The sequence below is a fragment of the Megascapheus bottae genome, chromosome 7, assembly GCF_031878675.1.
Source record: "Megascapheus bottae isolate mThoBot1 chromosome 7, mThoBot2.hap1, whole genome shotgun sequence".
Classification (NCBI taxonomy): Eukaryota; Metazoa; Chordata; class Mammalia; order Rodentia; family Geomyidae; genus Megascapheus; species Megascapheus bottae.
In genome coordinates this window covers 12,726,128-12,750,269 of record NC_143515.1, presented here as the reverse complement: position 1 = coordinate 12,750,269, position 24,142 = coordinate 12,726,128, and the positions used below count along the sequence as shown (strand labels likewise).

The 24,142-nt window shown below is 42.9% G+C and overlaps 1 protein-coding gene across 3 annotated transcripts in view; it reads right to left on the bottom strand.

Moving 5' to 3' along the window:
• Positions 1 to 24,142, bottom strand: part of Npas2 (neuronal PAS domain protein 2) — a 174,195-nt gene that overhangs the window by 41,162 nt on the left and 108,891 nt on the right. For all 3 annotated transcript variants that reach the window (XM_090336518.1, XM_090336519.1, XM_090336520.1), the window contains 5 exons: positions 23,397 to 23,545; positions 16,990 to 17,081; positions 10,575 to 10,664; positions 3,714 to 3,834; positions 2,351 to 2,464 (listed from right to left, as the gene is read on the bottom strand). In XM_090336518.1, coding sequence (XP_090192644.1) covers positions 2,351 to 2,464; positions 3,714 to 3,834; positions 10,575 to 10,664; positions 16,990 to 17,081; positions 23,397 to 23,545 — 566 coding nt within the window. The remainder of the gene's footprint in view (positions 1 to 2,350; positions 2,465 to 3,713; positions 3,835 to 10,574; positions 10,665 to 16,989; positions 17,082 to 23,396; positions 23,546 to 24,142) is intronic.

Genomic DNA, 24,142 nt, shown 5'->3' with positions numbered 1-24,142 from the left:
TTAGTCATTTATTTACTGGTATACTCCTGGGCTACTTCTATTTCTTGTCTGTTGTAAATAATGCTTCCACAAACCTTGATACACAAATATCTTTTCAAGACCCTACTGGTATTTTTGGAAAAATCCTCAGAAGTGGAATTGTGGGATCATATAGTAGGTTATGTGGAATTGCTGGATCATATAGTAGGTTTACGTTTAATTATTTGAGGGAACCTCCCCCCCACCATCATACATATCTTAAGCAAATTCTAACCTACTACTTACAATCATTCAATGATAAAGTAGTCTGGAACCCCTACCACTAAAGTCTCCACAGAATGGGATCTGGTATCATACTGGTCCAAGTCTATGATTCTTTGGGCTGGAATTCCATAGTCCTTTCCAGCTACACATTCCTGGGCCTCAGATCTCCTAAACTGGGATTTTTTAGAGGAAGGCTTGAGAACCTGCATCAAAACTGGTTACCTTACCCTACAAGCCTGAATTGTGTTGGGTTTTCTACAAGGTACCACTTAGGTCTGGTTCTCTAACTAGGCTGCCTAACAGCTACCATTTACTCCTGTGTGTGTTCACTCACGTTTGTCTCTTGGAGTTTGGGTAAGCTTTTCAGATGAGTTGGATTAGATACGGTCAAGCCTTGGTTTCATCTGTTTTGCCCAGATTTAAGGGCTCATTTGGGAGAGTAATCTGCTGCCACTTCTAATCATTCATCCAGCTGGAGCCTTGGGTAGATCTGTCAATGGAGGAGCCCACAAAAACCCTGGACAATAGGCCTGAAAATGGTTCTGGCAGGGTCACTGTGTTGAGTATCTAGAACATACATATTTATGTAAATGGATTACACCAAAGGATTGTTGGAGTTTGAAGAAAATATCCTGGTTAGCCTCAAGCTTGGGACTCGGTGCTATTACTTTGGTTGGCTCTAATGGAAGCTGGGATTAATTCACCTAGGCTAAGGGGCCTTTGTGGAGATAGTTACACAGAAGTAATGTAAGTGGCAAAAGTCGGTGCTGTCCTCATCTTCTCCAGGCCTCTACCCTCCACCACCCACCTGCCCTTTACTTATTTTTACAGCTCATCTTCCTGTTTCCCTTTTTTCTTTTTGCCAGTTCTGAGGCTTGAACTCAGGGCCTGGGCACTCTCCTAGGGCTTTCTTAAGACTAGTACTTTACCACTTTAACTACAACACCACTTCAGTACCCTGCACACCCCCCCCCCCCGGCCCCCACCCCAGGAACTAAACCCAGAGCTTTGTGCAAGCTAGGCAAGCACTCTATCACTAGGCTACGTTCCTACCACTTCCCTCCCCCCAACCCCTACCCCATTTATTTTTTTCCTTTAATATTTTTCTTTTCTCCATTGCCTGTCAACATTGTTGTCTAGTTTTTCTGTCTTCTGAACTATAAGCTCTCTTTCTTTTTTTTCTTTTCATATATTTTTACTGTAATTAATAGAAGGGTTACATGATATTTGCCAGATAGATGGTGCATTAATTCCCATACATTGATACCCTTTCACATGTCTAATCTCCCTTTCAAAGCTGTTTGTTTTGAGTCTTGAGGACCCCAGCAAATAAGATGTAAGCCTTTCCTTGTTGGGTCCAGAACGGGATTGCATTCCCATTCTGATCATGTGTTTTGCATGACTCAGAAGTATACATGAATTCTTAAGTTTACATCAGAGCTCATGTCTCTATAGCCAGAGTTTGGACAATTAGTTATCTGGGTAATTTCAGAAAAGATGACTTTACTACCTGTCTTCTCCTGCTGAATAATTTAACCAGCGTAGATTGCTGCTTGTGGTAAAGTTGCCCCTTCCTTGAGTAGCAGTGAGCAGAGTAAGCTGATTTACAGCAAGACTGTAAAGGGGAGATGAAAAATGCAGAAAGCAAAGGCTAAGAAAGCCTAGCTTAACTTAAAAAAATTATTATAAGGTGTTTCTCACAGTACAGAATGATTTAATTAGATTCAGAATAAAGTAACAAATCATACACACAATTCAGGGGGATTGTGTACATTGGAATAAACAGGGATGGGCCTGTGCTTTCTCCAAGGGAGACAGCTTTTCATGAGCAACATGCGAATGTGAAGGGATACTTTTTTTTTTCCCACCTCCTCCAATGACAAAGCACTTCCATGAACAAAATGCTGTTATAAAAGCCTGCATCCTCCCTCCTCTTCCAATGAGAGCCTTAATGAACAAAATGCAAAAATGCAAATATGAACGCACACATTCTCCCTGCTCCTTCCTCCCTCCCTCCCTCACTCCTTCCCAGGATTCTAGCCCTCAAACACACATGCACGTTTGCATGATAAAAGACACTTGTAATTATGGGACAATTAAAGCTTACCATTGTTGTAAGAGCGAAAATTTCCTACGAATTTGATGTATTCATAAGTTGGAAATTCCTTTGGGTTCAAGCTGCCTCTGAGAAGATGGCAATAAAACTCTAAATCGTTGTCAGCTGGGCCGTTAAGGAGAGAAAGGAAGATGAAGATCATACAGACTACACAAACCACGTCTTTGTGAAAACTCTTCCAGGATTCAGTTTACACATGGCCAGCAGCTTTTTCTCATGATGATGGCTTCGAACCTCTGCGGCTCAGGCCTATCTTGTTGTTCTTCCTAGATATTCGGCATTCTATACTTGGACCTAATTAGTCTTCATTTGCTCACAGATGTCTGTGGTTGGTTCTGTCGGCCTTGATTAGTTCCGGTTGTTTTCATACAGTATATTAAAATAAAGCTGCTCATATAGAGCTGCTCACCACTTGCTTTAATTTAATTTTTTCTTTTTTGCTTTGCTTTGAAGTAAAATCAGATGTACTACAGGACAAATTAGCCATGGCAAATGGACTGAGGCTTGAACAAATTCAAGCATCTTTGCTACCGCATGCAATCATGCATGGTTTGTTAAGTGACATGTGGTTTCTAAGCACCAGGCCCTGCCTTCTATCCACGTTTCTGAATATGTTGATTAAAAACTTAAAAAGAACTCCATAAAATTACAAATGTATATAGGTAACAGATGATAGCCTCTGGAGGACAGAATTTCAATGTCTGACCTAATAATCTAATTAGCCATTGGTTACTGCGTATGACATACATTTAACATTGTAAATATTCCTTGAAATAAGCAGTGTCCACTGATTTTTTACACTATTTATTAGCTAGAGACTCATGTAAAAAAGATCTTTTGTCATACATGCCAAATAAGCTATTATTAAGCTCTTATATGCTCAAAATTTCCACATAAAGCCTAAATATCTTATATATTCCAAACTTCAGTTTTGGCTTTCAAATTAAAATATGGCTTGAAGGATTTTGGAATAGTTTTGAGTCACAAGAAAAATTATTCTTAAAATTTAGTTCCCTCACCAGGCGCTGGTGCCTCATGCCTATAATCCTAGCTACTCAGGAGGCTGAGATCTGGGGATCATGTTTCAGAGCCAGCCCAGGCATTAAAGACCACGAGACTCTTATCTCTAATTAACCACTAGAAAACTGGAAGCAGCGCTGTGGCTCAAGGGGTAGAGTGGCAACCTTGAGCTGAAGAGCTCAGGGACAGTGCCCAGGCCTAGAGTTGAAGCTCCACAACCAACCAACCAATAAAAAAGTTTAGTCCCCACCCCATCTTAATTCATTCTAATCTTTTCTTTCAAAAGTAAAATTTTTATCTTTAGGTCTGGTAACACCAGTGAATTGAAACTTACATTTTAGGAGTTCTGAGGAAAGAGAATCCGTCACAAGCATGGGAGAAGAAAGCACTTTATAAACTTCAGAATGTTCTTGTTCTGGAAGGAAATTTAATAAATTCTGATCCATGACATCCGACTGCAAAAAAAAAACAAAAACAAAAACAAAAGTGCACACTTCATGAAAATGAACAATAAAATCAAAGACAAAAATTGAATTTTAGTTTTTTTTTTAAAAAAAAAACAATTCAGAAGCTGTTTCTGAATTGCCAAGTTTAAAATCTGGTTTTCTGGGAAGACTTTCAGTTTGAATTGTAATTTAAAAGGTTTATGGAGACTGGAGGTGTAGCTCAGTGGTATAACAAGCACATGCCTAGAATATATGAGGTCCTGGGTTTAACTCTAGGCATTGGGGAGGGAAGGAAGGGAGGACGGCAGGGGGGAGGGCAGGAGGGAGGAAAGGGATGACCTAATGTGGTAATACATGACTATAACCCAGCTTTTTTAGAGGAAGAGGTAGGAAAGTCACAACCTGAGACTTACCTGAGGCAAAAGCATGAGATCTATCAGAACATTAAACTCAAAAACAGAAGTACTGAGTGACTTAAGGGGAGCTTCTCCCCTGAGTTCAATCCCCAATCTTCAAAACCCCAAAAAGAATTATACATGCATATTAATACAAGATTTTACAGTTGTCCTTTGATATCTTTACAAGATTGTTTCCAGAATCACCTATGGATCCTCAAGTCCATAGATGCTCAAGTCTACTAGGTAAAATGCTTATAATATTTGCATATAATTTATGAATATCCTCCTATGGAGTTTGAATCAACTCTAGATGACATATCTGATGAAATGTAAATGTTTTTAAAAACACTTGCTATATTGTATCAGAAAAAAGGGTCTGTGCATGCTTAGCTCAGAATCTCTTAGTTTCAAGTACTGTCAACCGTGGCTGGTGGAATCCTTGAATGTGACACTTAGGTGGGTGTGGAGAGCCATCTGTAGTTGATCAAATGTGCCATTGCCCCTGGGTCTGGAAAGAACAAAGCATGAAGTCTGCTTCAAGAAGAGTGTTCCTCCTGCTTGAGGAGACTTGTCTGGTAACTCTACTGACTTCTAGCTGCAGCAATCCTAGTTAGAAACCCCAAGACTGCATGGGGTTCCTTTCCTTATAGTTAGACCAGCAAAAAGAGAGCTTAGTGATCTCTAATGGATGGAGATGTACTTTTCCCCCAAATGCCTTGATACTGGACTACAGAACACAGATTAGCTAGAGTCTAGATGTAGCTCTGCCCAATCAAACTCTGTGATGAGAAAAATGGCCTGAAACAGCAATCTGCATTGTTCACATGGTTTCTGAGTACTTGGACTTCAGCCAGTGTGTTGAGGGTTTGAATTCTGTTTGTTATGACAGTCCTGTGGCTTGGACTCACGGCTTAGGCATTGTCCCTTAGATTTTTTCTTTTCTTGTTCTTTTCTTTTCGCTCTACTACTTGAGTCACAGCTCCACTTCCAGCTTTTTCTTCCTGGCTAAATGGATGGAGATAAGAGTCTCATGGACTTTCTTCTTGGGGTGGCTTCAAACTATCATCCTCAGATCCTGGTGTCCTGAGTAATTAAGACGATAGGGCTTGAACTTTGAATGTTACATAATTTGAATTAGAGCTTGAGCAGCCTCACATGTGCTATTGGCATCTTTACTGGAAAGTGTACAAGGGGATCTAAGGGTATAAAGAGGAAAGAGGCCCATCTCTTTTCTTTTTTGCTAGTTCTGGGGCTTGAACTCAGAGCCTGGGCACTGTCCTTGGGCTTTCTCAAGGCTACAGCTCTACCACTTGAGCTACAGCACCATTTCAAACTTTTTCTATGTATGTGATACTGAGGAATTGAACCCAAGGCTTCATGCATGTTAGGCAAGAACTCTACCTCGAGGCCACACTCCCAGCCCAGGCACATCTTTCTTTTTCCTCAGGTTTCCTCTACTTCCATCCAGCCCCAAAACTCTAAACAGCATCTTATTCACTCCCGAAATTCAATTTCCAACCAGCTCTCTATGCTCAACTTTCTAATTGTCACTTAGATATTCCCAGAAACTACAGCCACATGGCTCGCCAGGGCCTATCAATGGATCTGCCTGCTCCTATTTTCTCTGCAATTTGGGTTCCCATCTATATATGGTATAGTCATTTCTCCATACCATATACCCAGGTGACATCCCTGGCTCCTCCTCTTCACCTTCACCTCTGTTACTCAATGCCCACTTGCTTTCCCTCCCTCCAATCATCTCTGTTTCATTCTCTTCTTTAAAACATTTTTTTTGGGGGAGACAAGGTCTTACTATACATTCGAGGTTATACATTCCAGGTTATTCTTGAATTCATGATCTTCCTACCTCAGCTTCCCCAGCCCTAGGATTACACAAGAAGCAAGACCCTTGTTATAGTGACCTGGTTTGGGGAGTCAGCTCAGCAGAGGGCACTGAGAGACTTCAGACAGCCAGGAGCAGCGTGAGTCAGTCCCTGACTTACGATGGGTCGACTGTGGATTCCTGACTTCATGGTAGTAAAGAAGCGATCCATATTCAGTAGGAATTACACTTAGAAATGTGCTGTTCTCCTGGAATAGTAATGTGGTCTAATCATGGGAGGTGGTAGCAGCAGCAGCAGTGAGCTGCAGCTCGTAGTCAGCTCATGCGCAGGACAGCACTGAAGTGCACTGTGCTGCTGGGCTCAGTGGCATGGTTTATATGCAGTTGGCACATTCTCAACAGCACTCACAGCTTGCCATGTGTTTATCAACACAGGCTATCCTCATGGTAAGTTGGGGAGCATCTGTGCTTCTATATTTTAAAGGGGTCCTGGCTCATGACTTAAAGGAATGGGGCACTAAAAGTCAGGCTAAGTGCTGTCCAGAGTGTGAAGAGAGAGGATGGAGAGGAGGAAAAACAGTGCAAAGCCATTCATTCACTATCAACAGTGCAACCAATATTCCTGAGGGGCTCTATGTGCCAGACACTGAGCAAAGGAAGAAATACACAGAATAGGCAAAGTGCTATAGTGGGTTTGAGGATGATGGACACAGCTTAGTAGCTGACTGAAAAACAGGAGAACTTGGAATAGCTGTGATTGAAGGCAGTCTGTCAGTCTGTCTACCTACCTACCTACTTATACTGTTTACACACACACACACACGCACACACACACACTTGCAGTCCTGGGGCTTGAAATCAAGGCTTCCTTAGCTTTTTTACTCAAGGCTGGCTAGAACTACTTCTGGCATTTTGGTGACTGGATGAAGATAAGAGTCTCACTGATTTTTCTGCCCAGTCTGGCTTCAAGGTACAATCCTCAAATCTCAGCCTCCTGAGTGGCCAAGATTATAGGTGTTAGCTACCAGTGCTTGGCTGGAGGCAGAAAGTTTTATTCTTATCAATTTACTACCACAGACATCCTCACCAGCTCATGCTACCATTTCTGAGTTTGGCTTCCTCCACCTGCTTTCCAATGCTCATGATTTTATTTTAATCTTGTTCCCTCTAGCTTCTTCAACAGATAGCACATGGTCACAGACAACAGTAGCCTTTCTTCTTAAATATATTTCGGATTCATGAAAACCATCATGAAGTCCTCGATGGGGTTTTCTTACAGGCCCCTTCAGAAGCTGCTTCCCTAGCGTGGGTGTGACAGAGGGCAGGGTAAAGGGATACCTGGCCCAGGTGAGCATATGGAAGGGCAATGGTAGGCTGGCAGGTGATGAGATACCTCAGAGTCTGCACAAAGTCAAGATGAATGGATGGAGGTGGGAGAAGGTGAGCTGCTAGGGAGACTGTCAGGGCTGTGGGTTAATACTCTCACAGGGCTCAGAACCAAGCATGGCTCTTAGGTGGATCTGCTAGTATATTACTATCATGTTATTTCCACATGCTAAAAAACTGCCATCCAAAGGTGATAATTTGAGAATTCCAACCCTAGCACCGATAAAAGGTAAATTCCATCTGCAGCTGAACTCTTCCTTCAATGGGCTTGATTAAAACAATAGTGATTATAGATGCAAAGAAGGCATTGCACTATCTATAGCTGCTAACATTGTTGAATCAAATTGCCAAGAATCAGTCCTTCCCTGTGGGAGGTGGGACTTAACCTAGGCTAGAAGCTGGTCCTATTCTGAACTTTCCTGCCCTGAATTTCCACCTCACCTCTCCCAGGTTTCCTTCCCTGAAAACGCTGCAGACTCAGGCTACTCCTGGCCCTTGAACTAACAGCACCAGCTCAACTATGCCGCTCAAAGTAAAATAGGTTTATACCAAAAGCACAGGAGCCAATTGGCAGGACTACAAATGGACTAAACTCAGAGCTTCATGCCCTCATTTGGCTTTTTCCACTTAAGCTGCAGTTCCACTTCTATCTTTTTGTGGGTTTCTAGAGAAAAGAGTTCTGTTCTGTTTTTTTTTTTTTTTTTTTTTTTGGCCAGTCGTGGGGCTTGAACTCAGTGACTGCGCACTGTCCTTGAACTTTTCTCAAGGGTAGAGCTCTACCACTTGAGCCACAGCACCACTTCTGGCTTTTTTCTATGTATGTGGTACTGAGGAATCAAACCCGGGCCTTTGTGCATGCTAGGCAAGCACTCTACCACTAGGCCAAACTCCTGGCCTTAGAGAAAAGAGTTCTATGGACTTTCCTCCAGGGCTGGTTTTGAACCATGATCCTTAGACCTCAGCATCTTGAGTAGCTACCAGTGCCTGGCTATGCTTACAATTCTTGCTGTCAGGAAGACAACTGACCAGCCTAGGCCCTAGAGAGCTGCCCCTACTTTGAGCCCTACTTTGGCTTTGCTTCCTTGAATATAGGAGGCACAATAGAAGTATGACTCCCAGATCACCTGCCTGTGTTGGGATCAGGGAAGTTTCCAAACAAAACAGCCCTTTTCCACCCGCTTGCAAAAGACCACCTTGGTAAGTAGTAGGCAATAAAAACTAGAAGTAAATTGAAGTTAGATTTGAGGACTGCCCAGGCTGGGGCCTACTTTCCCCAAGAGTCCAGGGCTGCCATGTGTGTATGTGTCTAGTGTGAGTATCTGTGCAGAGATAGTTAAGAAGTATTCAAATGTGTCTAGCATTAATAAATTAAAAGAACGGATCATTTCTCGTCCTTTCAGAGTCACTATAAAGATGGTCCTGAATTGCTTCATAATTTCCAGTCATAGGAATGTCCATCTTACTTTCTACCATCTGAGGCAAAGGGTCGGATAACTACAAGAGCACAAATCACAACAGTGCAATTCTGTGTCCCAAATGGCTCTGGGTTCTGTCTCCCTTTCCTGGTCACTTCTAAGTTCTTTCCCTTCAAAGTGAAACACAAGCTTGCTCTGGAGAGACACTGATCTTCCCTCCTTTCCTGAGCTGCCCTCCCGTGAGCCATACTGAAAACACGGGTCACATCTGCCCCATCACTATCCTCATGGCCTGAGCTACAATCAAGACACAGGGGACCTTGGACTTCTCTGGGCTGAGAAGGAGCTTCATCTACCCACTGTCACAAGGACAGAGACACCCCTGTCAGCCTGGTGCACCCTGCCTTTAGGAAGTGGGCTAAGACCTGGAGACGTAGACTCTGGTATAACAGGAAAGTATCTGCCTAGGCGCCGTGACTGTTCTGAGTGGCAGCTTTGTGTGCGCATGATACTGTTTGCAGGAAGATAGAATGGGGTAGAGGACTGAAAGGAACGGATGCACCCAGGACCCTCAGGAGTACAGGGTGCATTACTCTAAGGCAGAGAGAAGCAAGCCATGATGCTGCCCAGGCAGGGATGGCTGAGGGGAGGAAACCACTGTCCCCCATGTCTTTATCTGTGAATCCAGGGCAAGCTGCCACTCTTCTCATCCCAAGAACTGCGGCCTATGCCTTGTGTATAGGGATGAAGAGTGGTAGGGGGAGGAGTTGCTGGGGTGGACTGAAGGACAGACAGCCAGGAGAACATTTATCCACCTCATGCAGTGCTGCTAGTAGGACTGACATTCAAGATGGGGTTCTGTAGAAGTCAGTGATGGTGTGGGATGATATGGGAGACTGGGCAATGGCCTGAGGGGCCCTCAAGGATGTGCCTGGTACAGATCTATGAGTCAGTCATGCCATCCTGAGGTCAGAGTTACTAGGAACCAATATGGAAAGCAGGAAGGGAAGGAAAGAGGGTGGTGGGGGAAAGAAAGAAAAGGAGAAGGAAAGAGACACATCTACCTGTCAGGACAGACATTTGTCAACATTTGCCACCATCTCCCAAGCCACTGTCACTCACCCCTGGAGTACAGAGCTGGTTTTCACCTCCTGGCCTGCCCAATCCCTGAACACCCTTCTAAGGCCTTCACAATGTTGGTTCAATAGTGTCTCCCCAGAACATATTAATGCCCAAGAAGTATTGGTGCTGCTACTCCCTCATGACCACCAGTGCCACAACCTGCATGCAGTCAGTCTCAGCCCTGTATCTAGGGAGCTCCAGACTCAGCCGTCTTGTTGCCTGTTCCTCCCTCAGCTCCCACTTGTCCTCTAAGCTCAGCTCCCATTGCTGTGGCTCCACGTGATCTCTGGATTCTAGTTGATGTCTTGGCTGGCCCAGTGGGGTTCCAGCCCTTCTTCTGCCCCAGGACTGTGGGCTTTGCCTGGTTTGGGCCTCCAATATGTGGACACTAAGGAGTACCTGCATTCCCTTCTAACACATACCTCCCCAAACCTGTCCTACCTCCAACCCAAGGTCTAAATGATTCTCCACAAGAAATAAAAAACAAAAGAAAAAGAAAAGAGAAAAAGTGAGCTGGTCGGTTCTCTGGGGCAGAAACTCACTGGTAAATGGCCAAGGAGAGGCATGATACTGTCAGAAACTCACCGGTAAATGGCCAAGGAGAGGCGTGATACTGTCAGAAACGTAGATGATGCTGCCGTCCGTGGCCAGCGCAATGATGAAGCCGTCTAAGGCCTGTGGAAGACGCAACAGTTGAAATCTCCTTAATGGTGCCTTCCCAGAGCAGATGGCACTGAAGCAAAGGACCCATCTGATGACACTAGCTGTGTTCTATAATCTTTAGAGTATGTCCCCAATAACACTCTTCTGCCGCACACACAGGATGGTTTTGTTGTGCTTGCAAAAGCAGGACAGGCTGAGTGACAGAGGTGACCCACTGGTCTCACAGAACAAAATTTAGCAGCAGAAATGACTTAAGTTTTGTACTAGACACACTGGCTGAGTCAGAAATATCACCATCAGCATTAAGAGGCACCAGTAGCATCATAGAGTCTCTACAGACCAGATGACACGTGACAGTTCTGCATTCAGCAGTGACATTTTCTCCAAAATGTAAGAGCAAATAGATGCTTTACAGGCAACGTGTCTGTTGGCCAAAGGAGACCTCTGCTTGCACTTGCTGCCACAGAAGAAATTGCTATCGAAAGATCATTAATAAAGAACATTCGCAGCTGAGCACTAGTGGCTCACGCCTGCAATCCTAGCTACTCAGGAGGCTGAGATCTGAGGATCACAGTTCAAAGCCAGCCTAGGTAGGAAAGTCTGTGATTCTTATCTCCAATAAACTACTCAGAAAAAGCTGGAAGTAATGCTATGGCTCAAATGGTAGAGTGTTGGCCTTGAGCAAAAAAGAAGCTCAGGGACAACACCTAGGTTCAAAATTCAAGCCCTAGGATTGGCAAAAAACAAACAAAATTTCCCATCTAGTGGCTCATATCTGGAAACTAGTTACTTGGGAAGCTCAGATGGGAAGATTATATAGTTCAAGGCCAGCTTAGGCAAAAAGTTCTGGAGAGGGCCAGGAGTTTGGCCTAGTGGTAAGAGTGCTTGCCTACCATGCACAAATATCCAGGTTGAATTCCTTGGTACCACATACATTAAAAAAAGCCAGGAGTGGTGCTGTGGCTCAAGTAGTAGACCTTGAGAAAGCCTTGGAGAGTCCTTTTTAATGAAAAGCTGGATATTGTGGCTCCTGCCTATCATCCCAGCTACAGGGGACATATAAATAGGGGAAGGAAGAAATAGGGGCAGGGAAATGGGGACAAAAACATGAGAGGGGTATCAATGTGTGAGAAGTAATGTACCTACTACCTGACAAATGTAACTGCAACCCCTATATACATTAACCCAACAATAAAAAAAAGTGTGTGTGGGGGGGTCATCCTGGACCAAAAAAAAAAAAAAAAAGATTCTATAAGAAAAATAACAAGATCAAAAAAGTGCTGAGGGTGGTATGATTTAAGTGGTAGGATACTTGCTGGTAAGTATGAAGCTCTGAGTTCAAACCCCAGTATTATCAAAGGAAACTAAAAAATCTGGGTAGGAATAGACTTTCTTTTGCCAGTCCTGGGGCCTGAGCACCATCCTTGGTCTTTCTTAAGGCTAGTGCTCTACCACTTGAAACACAGCACTATTTCCAGCTTTTTTTTTTAATGTATGTGGTACTGAGGAATCGAACCCAGGTTTTCATGCATGCTAGGCAAGCACTCTACCACAAGGCCAGACGCCTAGCCCAGATAGACGTTTTATAACAACTAGACCAGCATTTCCAGAATTGTGAAAAAACATACTTACATGCCATGGATATCTAAGATATCCACAGTCTATATGCTAGACACATGGCTCTGGATACTCATGAGATACAAGAATAGATGTGAACAATGAATGATTTCTCACAACGTACATTACTTTCCATGTTTTAAGTGATTGCTGACACTTCATGAAGTGTGTGAGTGTGTGTGTGGTGTATGAATGCTGGTACTGGGGCTTGAACTCAGGATCTCAGGCTTGTTTGGCTTCTAGTACTGTGCCACCTGAGCCAAACTTTGCTGGTTATTTCTGAGGTGGAGTCTTGCAGACTTTTCTGCCCAGGCCAGCCTTGTACCCTGATCCTCTGAGTCTCAGCCTCTTGAGTAGTTAGGATTACAGGTATGACCCACTGGTAAGAATTGTAACAACGTATTTTCATATGGATACTCATCATGCTTTTATAAACACACATCCCAGAGCTGATTTCCAAAATTCAACTGTGATTCATCAGCGAACAAGGTCACACTATCAACTGGCTGTCTGCAGAGTGCTGGTGAGATGGAAGAGATTAAAAATGTGGTCAGGTGACATCCACAGTGTGCCTGGCACTGTCATGTCACTGTTTTGAAACAGTTTCATCTCTTTGGAGAAAAAAGAACGCAAAATGTGCTTAGAAAGCTTTGGAAACATTTCACGTGTCTCCAATTAGATCCTGCCAGGTGCTGGGGAGAATCTGCCTGGGCAAAAGAGCATTCATTCTTCGAAACCCAGAGGGTGTAAAGCAGCAAGAGCCAGAACAGTCCCCTAACAGTGCTGATGGATGGATGGAAGGAAGGAAGGAAGGAAGGAAGGAAGGAAGGAAGGAAGGAAGGAAGGAAGGAAAGGAGGGAGGGAGGGAGGGAGGGAGGGAGGGAGGGTGGGCGGGCAGCTTATAACACACCAACATGGCAGGGGGGAGCGTCCCCCTGGAAAACTGACAATAGGCTTATTTGTTTTATACTGGCTTAGATTTTAAAACTGAAAAATACATTAAAACAGTACTGGGGGACAGGAGTATAGCCTAGTGGTAGAATGTTTGCCTAGCATGCATAAAGCCCTGGGTTCAATTCCTCAGTACCTCATACACAGAAAAAGCTGGAAGTGGTGCTGTGGCTCAAGTGGTAGAGTGCTACCCTTGAGAAAACTCAAGGACAGTGCTTAAGGCCCAGTTAAACTTTCAGCATTTCTTTATGAAGAAAACATGAAAAATCCTCTCTACTAGATATTTTTTTTTGTCAGTTGTGGGGCCTGACCGCAGGGCATGGACTCTGTCCCTGAGTTCTATTCAAGCCTAGCACTCTACCACGTTAAGCCACAGTGCCACTTCAGGTTTTCTGGTGGTTAATTGGAGATGAGTCTCATAGACTCATATCTGGACTGGCTTTGAGTCTTGATCCTCAGATCTCAGCCTCCTGAGTAGCATTAAGGGAGTGAGGTACTGGCACCCAGCTCTTCTAGCTTTTAGAAATATACAAAACATTATCATTCTCTAGTTACCCTAGTGTCTAACTAATGCACACTGGGTCTTTCTGCCTACTGTAGCCTAGCACCCATCCACTGTCAGGTGTGGAGGCACTATGGAGGACATCAACTGGAGCTTTCTAGGAAAAGGCAGATTAGAAAGCTGGACAAAAGAGGAGCTGAATAGTCTTTCTGCACAGTGAGCCTGTGCCCCCTCTTCAGTTTGTCAGGCAAGTATTTATAGAGAGAAGATAACATTCATCAGCTCAATGACATTTCCCATCAAACATATAAGAACCAAAGTGAGTCACTGTGTGAAGGATGCTCATCACTTGCCATGACTTCAAAAGTCCCCCCAACAGCACCAGAGAGCAAGTCAATAATAGGCAACTGCATCGCCATGCAGGTAAAGTTGACTCTGATGGGTTCCAGAATTTCCTACTTGCCATACACCAAAGAGAAACAAAACCTTCCCTTTCTACAATTCCTAATTTATGATGGACATTTCTTCATGTTCTTTGGGATAGACTCTGGGCCAACAGAAATGACTGCTGTATCAGAACCAGTATGGCTTCTTAAGTTCCCAGCCAACAAGAGTGTTCCCTCATTTCACGTCACTTTTCCACTTTTAGAGTCTTGTGACCACAGTCTTCCTTAGCTAGTCTGAAACAGTCATTCTGTTCCTTCACACTGATGTGTGATTTTGTGCCTTCTGAGAGAAAAGGATGGAAAGGAGGTTCATGCCTGGGGAGTGTGGGTTCTGTCTCCATTAGACAAAGAGAAACTCCTGGCTCCAGGCCTGGTGTCTGGATCCCTGTGTTCTCACGATGTCCTCAGGAAATGCATCTAGAAAGAGGAGGCAACCCAGGTGCCAGTGGCTCCTGCTTATTAACCCTAGCTGCTCAAGAAGCTGAGATCTGAAGATCATGGTTCAAAGGGAGCCTGGGTAGAAGTCAATGAGGCTTACCTCTTATTGTCTAACCAAAAGCTCAAAGTTGTGGTTCAAGTGGTAGAGTACCAGACTTGAGTGAAAAAGTTCAAGAAACTAGGCCTTGAGTCAAGGACCTAGTACCAGCATGCATGTATGCATGCACACATGTGTACACACACTCACACACACAAAAGGTCATGTGTATCTGGAATGGGACCTGCATTGTAAAGAAGTTACACTGTAGAAACTGATGTCATTGTTCTTATAAGTACCCCCTGTGTATGGAAGGATAGCTCAAGCTATCAGGGAGGAGAAACCAGAAGGTTCTGCTCACTCAACACCAGGTCTTTGTCAACTGAAGAGTAACAGGTTGGAACAGAAGCTTAACAGACATAAGCCAACTACTAGCTGGTAGTTTTCCAACTTGGAGCTGAAATTCAGAGAGAAGGCCCATGGGTCAGATAGGCTTTATTTCTGATGCAATTCACTCATCCAGTGACCCTGTTTGGCCTAGTGGTAGAGTGCTTGCCTAGCATCCACGAAAACCTGGGTTCGATTCCTCGGTATCACATACATAGAAAAAAGCTGGAAATGGTGCTGTGGCTCAAGTGGTACAGTGCTAGCCTTGAGGAAAAGACCAAGGACAGTGCTCAGGCCCTGAGTTCAAGCTGCAGGACTGGCAAAAAAAATTATCAGTTTTTAACTTCATATAAGCCCTGATCCTCAAATTTGTTTGATATTTTCACAGGAAACAATAACTATGATTATAGGCTTATTAAAAGCAGGTGACTGCTAGGTGCCAGTGGCTCAAACTTAGAACCCCAGCTTCCTGGGAGGCTGAAAACAGGAAGATCAATGGCTCCAAGTTAGTCCCGGCAGAAAAGTCTATATGATCTCATCTCATTGGAAAATGATGGGTATGGTGGCACCAGCCTGTTATCTCAGCTATGATGGGAAGACTTACATAGATGGATCAAGGTTCAAGCATGTGTCTGGGCAGGGAGTAAGTACCTATCTTAAACATAATTAGCATATAGTGCTGGAAAATATGTATCTAGGCTGAAAATAGAATGGGCAATTTATGATTATGGATTACCACCTAAACCGTAACTTTTGCTCCTAATGCCAGGAAAATACTTTTAGATATGCATTAATTTATGTCATTGCACTTTAAAAAATAAGCAGCACAAAAAAGGCCTGGGTCAGCAAGCACAAGGCCTTGAGTTCAAAAACCAGTAATACACACACACACACACACACACACACAAAGTGATACATAGGGTTATATGTTTTAACTACTTTTCCACAAGAATTAAAAAATAAATCTATGTATATAAAGTTGCATAATGATGCATTAATTTAACATTATATTTCACAAGCTGCTTTAAATTTAACATACTTAAAATGCATTGCTTCTGCAGAAAGTTCTGTATTTTCTTTAAATATAGTTCCTATGTAGAGCTAAGTATCTTTCATTTTATGCAAATGTTCATTAATGCATTTATATTTCATAATATTTAGACATCTTTATTCTGGCATTTTCTTATTCCAGTACTTTCTGTTTTCTGCAATGTTAATCTATGTAAATTAAAGTTTATACCAGCCTTATATAGATACATGGATAAGCTATAGAAAGATTTATCCTAAGAAGCCACTCGCTGGAAACCCTACCAGAGCTGCTCATTATATGGATTATGATGAACTTTATTTCACTAATCTCTCCTGTCCTGGTTTTCCTCAGTCAAGGGCCTGGATGTGCCATGAATCAGGTTTCTCTGCCCATGGGGTCATAACCAAAGCCCTTTATTCTTTTCCTTTGGAAGCCAGAGTACCCTGCTTTACAAAGATGGGTCCTTACCTGTACCAAGGGCTTTTACCCACACAGAAGCATACAAGGGCACTGAAGGAGATTTTCAAAAGCCCAGCTCTGTAGATATGGCACTTGATCCAGAGGACAAAGCCTGAGTATCTTGGCATGGCAAAACAGATCACTGTGACTGACACCCAGAGGCCATGTGGACGTAACAGAAGCTCAAGTTAAAAGCATGACTTTCAAAGAATACTCATGTTTTGTTTCCACTCAGCTCTGAACCAGTTGCCTTGTAGGAAGAAGGGGAGCTGACACAACCACTTTCCACTGGAGATATTGCTTATGTGGTATCCTACTCAGTATGTATAAGCAAGAGCAGGCCAGTATCTACTTTAAGACCTCTTTCCAAGGTCCAGAACAGATCTTCCTTTGGGCACAAGGTCTAATGAGGAGTACTTTACCACAGTTTAATTTATAGTCAAGTAAGTTAATGTGAAAGTACATTTCACCTCCAACATCAGCTGGGTGAATTCTTCATTACTGAGGAATGAAGGCTTCCAGTCTTGCTGAATGTCGCAGATTTCCGTCTGTGCTGAAACTTCTAAAGAAAAAGAGAAATACAGGAACTTATATTCAAAGGCAAGTAGAGTTTGGAATTCACAAATTAAGTGCATGGTACTTCTATATAATTTTGTATAAACGTCAATGCAATGAAATTAAACTGATGTCTGAAGACTGGGAACTTTGGGTATAATGGGCTTAAAAACACTTTGTGGGTCTGGGAGTGTGGCCTAGTGGTAGAGTGCTTGCTTAGCATGCACAAAGACCAGGGTTCAATTCCTCAGTACCACATACCGAAAAAGCTGAAAATGTGCTGTGGCTCACATGGTAGAGCACTAACCTTGAGGAAAGCCCAAGGAGAGTGTCCAGGCCATGAATTCAAGCCCCAGGCAAAAAACCCAAACAAAACCACTTATTGTTAATTTGTGTGTGCGTGTGCGTGTGCGTGTGTGTGTGTGTGTGTGTGTGTGTGTGTGTGTGTGTGTGTGTGTTGTTACTAAGACTTGAACTCAGGGCCTTGTATTCTTGCTTAGCTTTATCAGTCAAAGTTGGCACTCTACTACTTGAGCCATGCCTCCACTTTGGCTTTTTCATAGTTAACTGGAGAAAAGTCTCAAAAACTTTTCTGCCCAAGCATGATTCTCAGATCTCTGTCTCCTGAGTAGCTCAGATTATACATATGAGCTTCTGGCACCTAGCTAAAAATATTTTTGAGTTTTTACATTCCTTTAATAAAGGAAGACAGACTACTCTCAGCACGGGAATAACACCTGCCACTGTGAGAGGCATAATGCCCTTTAAGTTCTACACGATCAAGCCTTAGCAAGCAACAGCCGGCATCAGGTAGGGGCCACCTATCAAGGCGGAAGAATGAAGACTGGGCTAGGGGCCCATCTGCTGAAGGTGTCTCTCTGTGGTTAAGGCAAAAAGACTTTAGAGATCTGGATTTTCAGAAATCCTATGGAGTAAAGCTCAGTGGTCCAGTGGGTGCTCAGTTCACAGCAATATACACATACACACACATACACACACACACACACATGCATCCACATGCTCCCACATGTACACACACACTCACACACACATACCTTCAAGCACAAAATTCCCAAATCATTATAGGCTTATACTAAAAACCCTGTTTATTAGAATAGAACTGCTTTTCCCATCATTTCGATTACTGAACAATACAATATACAATATACAAATACTCATTACTTGAGGTTTTGTTTGAGATTTTTTTGCTTCTTTCTGAGGAGTTGGGGATGGAACCCAGGGCCTCACACATACTAGACAAGTGCCCTATCATTAAGCTATACCCCAGGTTCTGTTAGAAACTCGACCTTATGGTTCTCAAGATATATTTTTATTGTTGTGAATCCATAGTCTATCCATTTCATATAGCTGTCTTATATTGAGATATTATACATATTTATTAACTTGATAACCATTTGTTTAGACAGGATTCAAATATAATATAACTTTCATTTTTCAAAATGTGGATTATTATACCTTTTTTTAAAAAAAATGCTGGGAAGCAGAGGCACAGCACTGTACACAAATTTGGACCCAGTTCATGTTGGGGTAAGGGAACCAGGGTGAAACCCCAGGTCATCACATAAATAATTATCACAGTTTGACCACTCAGAAAAGTAATGGACCCACAAATGCCTTTTTCCTTCTCCCTAACATATAGGCATGTAAAAAGCAGTAGGAAGAGACTACAGATGATTTAGGAGAGGAGTCCTTCTGCCAGCCTTTCAAATTTCATTTAGGTAGAGGTTTATTCAACTTAATGGTAAAGGGAAAATGAAAGACCAAATGCTTTGATACATGTAACCTTCAGATCATTTTGCATGATCAGCTGCTTCTTAACACCAGCATGACGTTACTGAATGCCATCATTTCATTCACTTTGTGTTTCAACAATTTGATTTCAGGCCTTGAAAGGCTCGGTTCATAGAATATAAAAAGTACATAAATGAGATAAGCGATCTCAAAGGAAATGAATTCTGCCACACTGGGAAATAAAATTCAGGGTTACAACCACCTCTCCACTGACAGCAGTCTTGATAGAGATAAGCTACAGATGACAGGGCAGGACAAGCAATGAGATGTGATCCAAGTGTTTTTCTAAGCATTAAGAGAGGGCAACCAAACTAGCAGAGGACCATTTCTACAAGAAAACACTGTAATAGCCAGCACCCCTTTCCCAGCTCTACTCTGATGTAACTTCTAGTAACAGATTGCTTACCAACTGATTGTTCCTGGTGTGCCTGAACAAAACATAGTATTTATTTGGGCTGTATATGGTCAAAGAAAAGTCTGAAAATGCAAAAAAAACACAATTATGGGTTACCCAGACCAAGGGGCATTTCTCCTTGTTCTGTAGCCTTTTCTATCTCATCTCACTTTCATCTATGAAGGCAGACACACACTGAGGAGGCAAGTATAGGAACAGAACTTGATGTGGATTAATATTTCTCTTAGCTTGATACTAACATGGGAAAAGGATGGGTTTGGCTGGCCTAGTCTGGTAGAGCTAGCATTCAGATGGATATAAGACAGATATGTCCCATATCTGACTATCTATGTAATTTAGGTAGTGGGCTCTTATAAAAGACTAGCTTCATATGAAATCTCACTATGAAAAAAATGGTCAGGTTCTTATTTTAATTTGGATTACTTCAAAGAGAATAAAGATACATTCTAGGATGTAAAGGATGAGAAAATAGGAAAGCTTAGGAAAATGAAGAAAGAAATAATTCAAACACATACATGGACCTGTGGTTTACCTTTAGCTTGAAGGTAGGAAGCATGTCTAAATCTGAACTTCTTGACCCCAGCTGCCCATTGGAATGACTTGGGGACATGAGAAATACTGATGTAGCTGGGCATTGGTGGTTCACACTTGCCATTCTGGCTGCTCAGGACACTGAGATCTTAGGGTCACAGTTCAAATCCAGCCCAGGCAGGAAAGCCCAATTCACCAGGAAAAAAAAAGGTAGAAGTGGAACTAGGTTCAAGTGGTAGAGCACTAGCCTTGAGTGAAAGATGGATAGTGCTAGAACCTTGAGTCCAAGCTCCAGTAATGACATTGAAGGAAAGAAAAAAGAAAAGGGAAAGGGAGAGGAAGGGAGGAAGACAAAGAATAAGAAGAGAAAGAGAGAAGTGAAGAAAGGAAGGAAGGAAGGAAGACAGAAGAGAAGGACAGGAGGGGAAAGAGGAAGGAGGGAGTAGGCAGGCAGAAAGAGAGAACAAAAGGGAAAAAGAAGGGAAGGAAGAAGCCAGGCACTGAAGCTCACACATTGTAATTCTAGCTACTCAGGAATCTAAAATCTGAGTATCCTGGTTTGAAGCCAGCCTGGATGCAGAAGTCGGTGGTTCCTTTATTTTCAATTACCCAGAAAAATGACAAAAGTGGAGATGTGACTCAAAGAGTAGAGAGTCAGCCTTGAACAAAAAAGCCAAGCAAGAACACATTGTCCCTGGGTTCAAGCCCCAGAGCTAGCACAAAATAAAAAATTCTCAGGCCTGGCAAAAGCTCTAACTCTAACAAGTGTCCTGATCTGAAATGTTTGCTCATTTCTATGGAGATACTCTTACCACGTCTGCTTTCAAGTTGTCACCTTGATGTCAACTGCTTGCAAAACTCCTAAAATTTTAGCAATCTTATCTTAAGCTGGCACAAGCTGACTCCAGTACATTGCCTCCAAGAGTTGGATGCATTGATCCATGGGTGGGACCAGGTCACATGTATGTATGTATGTATATATGTATGTATGTATATATGTTTGTATTTTTTTTTGCTGGTCCTGGGGCTTGACCTTAGGGTCTGGATGCTATCCTTTAGCTTTTTAGCTCAAGACCACACCTAGAGCCACAGCTCTACTTCTGGCTTTTTGCTGGTTAATTGAAGATATGAATCTCACAGATTTTCCTGCCTAGGCTGGCTTTAAACCTTGATCCCCAGATCTCAACTTCCTGAGTAGTTGGGATTAAGCCACCCGTGTTAGGTTAAATCTATTTTTTTAAGCTCCTTGGGTGATTCTGATGGACAGCCAATAGGAAGAAATAGATCTATTAATGTATGACTACATACAGCTATGATACAAACACATGTAGGAGCTCCGTGCATTGTAGACAGTGATGTGGAAACAGGGCTCTGTGGCCAGGCTGCGGGGTTTGGACTCCACATCTTCCTGAGTTACGTGTGTCTTAGTTGCTTCATTTGCTCCATGGGACTAGCTTAAAATGCTGCTGTGATGTTCAGAGTCCTAGCACTACACACATGGCTCACAGGAACAATGGATGAATGCCAGGTCTCACTTTGTCCACCATGTTCACTTGCCAGTGGAGATCACTTGGACAGGCAAGACCCTAATGTAACTACTAATTTTCCTATGTGACACCAAATTTAGGTTCAATCAGTCATTTCTATGTGGAACCTGGCATGGATTTTCCACTATGGTTTCAGTAGGCATCACAGAGATGACTGAGCTCCTGAAGTGACCCAGATTGTGTTTAAGCAGGTTATGTAGAGCTAACCTTCATTTTCTTAAAAAAAAAAAAAAGTGAGACTACCTCAGCCCTGCTGGTGGTAGGTGGCTGCATTTTTGCTGTCCTGTCCTTTCTAGAGTTCAGGTTTGACAATTCTGTAATTCCACAGAGGACATAGCCTGGCATAAATGTCACACGGATGAACTTGATCCCAGCTGTACTGTTTCTCTGTGGCACTGACCTAGTTTGAGTAATTGGCACAAAATATCTTGGCAATCAAAGTGACCTGCTATTTTACTTTGGTTAAATCATTATTTAGGAAATAGAGCCATTGTGATTAAATTATCAAGGCACCTGGATATTGCTGCAACACTTTATTCTAATCCCACTTGTTTAGCCTCCCCTGACTTTTAATAAGAGCAATTAACATGTTCCTTGGGTAGTTTTGAAAGGAAATAATAGGATATATTGTTGCTGTCATATTATTAATAGATATATTATCAAAGAAATAATAAAAGAATGGCATAAATAATGCAACTTTCCCCTGTCCCAGCAGTGTCCTCTTCCTGAGTAGACATGAAATCATCTTGTCTAAGAAAATATTGTGGCGGGGGGGGGGGGGGTACACCAAGCACTAGCAGCAGGAGCACAGAGGAAAGGAGGAACTGTAATTACTTTCTTAATAGGTCTGACATTTCTGACTTTATTATGTTTTCCGTCAAGGTTAGGACAAAAAGAATTCTGTTCCCCTTGCTTATGAATTGCTCCCGAACCCTTTCCACTCTCTTACACTGTTGTGACTTATTATTTAGTACAACTCAAGGGAAATGGCAAGGCAGAGTTGATCAGAACCAAAGGGTTTGGGAAAGAGTAAGTTCAAGGCTGGTTCTCAGTGCTAACTGCATAGGAGGGAATAGTATCTGCCTATAGAAACAAACGAGTCAGTACTGGAAGAACAGGAATGAGTCACAATACTAAGATTTCAAGAGGCAAAACCAATCTCTAATGGCAGGAGTCAGGACAGATGTTAAGCATCAGGGAAAGCAGAAGTAGACAGAAAAAGCCACTGGGGAAAGCTCTTTGTGTGTGTGTGTGTGTGTGTGTGTGTGTGGTGCGCCAATACTGGGACTTGAATTCAGGGTCTGGATGCCATCCTTTAGTTATTTTGCTCAAGGCTGGGCTCTGTTATTTGGGCCATATCCCCAATTCTAGATTTTGGGATAAGGAGATAAAAATCTCCCAGACTTTCCAGGCCAAGCTGACTTTGCACCTTGATCTTCAGATCTCAGAAACATGAGCTATCAGTATCTGACTGGGTTTTGATGCTGGCATGCTCCAGGGATTTCTCATGAATATTGCGACCCTAGTAAAGGGCACCTTGTTGGGCTGGGGATCACTGTGAGGCTGCTCTGGACTCTCTCTTAGGCTGACAAGAACTTAGCGCTGGGCACTGGTAGCTCACACCTGCAATCCTAGCTACTCAGGGGGTTGTAATCTAAGGACTGCAGTTCAAAGATAGACCATGCAAGAAAGTCCATGAGACTCTTAACTCCAACTCATTATCAAAAAGCCGAAATTGTAGGTGTGGCTCAAGTGTTAGTGCAGTAGTCGTGAGGGAAAATGCTAAGAGATGGCACCCAGTCCTTGAGTTCAAACCCCAGTACTGGCATACACACCACAAAGAACATGGAATATATAAACCCTCTTCCCTACTTGCTGGGCCTGGGAAGGTTTGGGAGGGTTTGGAAGGACCTCTTTAGGGAGAGGCTCAGCAGGAAGAGCTGCCTGATGAGGTCAGCACGCCTTGGAAAGATGTAGGGTAAGGTAGAATAAAACTAGACAGAAGCTCAACCTTTACCATTGTGTTTCTGCAAAAACCCGATGACCTTTTCCAGCACAGTGGTTTTGTCCATTTTCCTCGTATTGCCAGGGAGCATGGAGCTGAGCTCTTTAATAAGAACATTGAACTGGTCTCGACGCTTCTTCTCAGACTTGTTTCGAGAAGCTCTGCAAACATACAACACAATAGTTACCAGAATGTTCTACTTTATAAAAGTGTTGTTTTTCTTTTTCTTTTCCTCCCTTTCACCACTTTCCTTCCCTGTCTTCCTTCTTCCCTCCCTCTCTTCCTTCTTTCCTTTCCTTCCCTGCCTGCCTCCCTATCTCCCTGCCTTCCTGCCTTTCTTCCTTTTGTACTGGTAGTAGGTCACAAACTCAGAGCCTGGATATTGTTCCTTAGATTTTTTTTGCTCAAGGCTAAGAATCTACCACTTGAGCCATAGCCTTTTTTGTTGTTGTTGGTGGTGGTGGTAAGCTGGAGATAAAGAGTTTCATGAACTCTCCTGAACTTGCTGGCTTTGAACTCTTGATCCTCAGATCTCAGCATCCTTAGTAGCTAGGATTACAGATGTGAGCCACTGGTGCCCAGCTTCAGAAGTAGTTTATATCCAAGACTGTTTATCTGAGATCATCTTATCAAAAACTCATTCAGGATCGTAACAGCAGCCACATTTCAGAGCCAAGAAAGATATTTTGCTGGACTCTGTCTTTTTCTTTGGCCACCAAGAAAAACAGCATTAGGAATAATTTCTGACTCGCATGCAA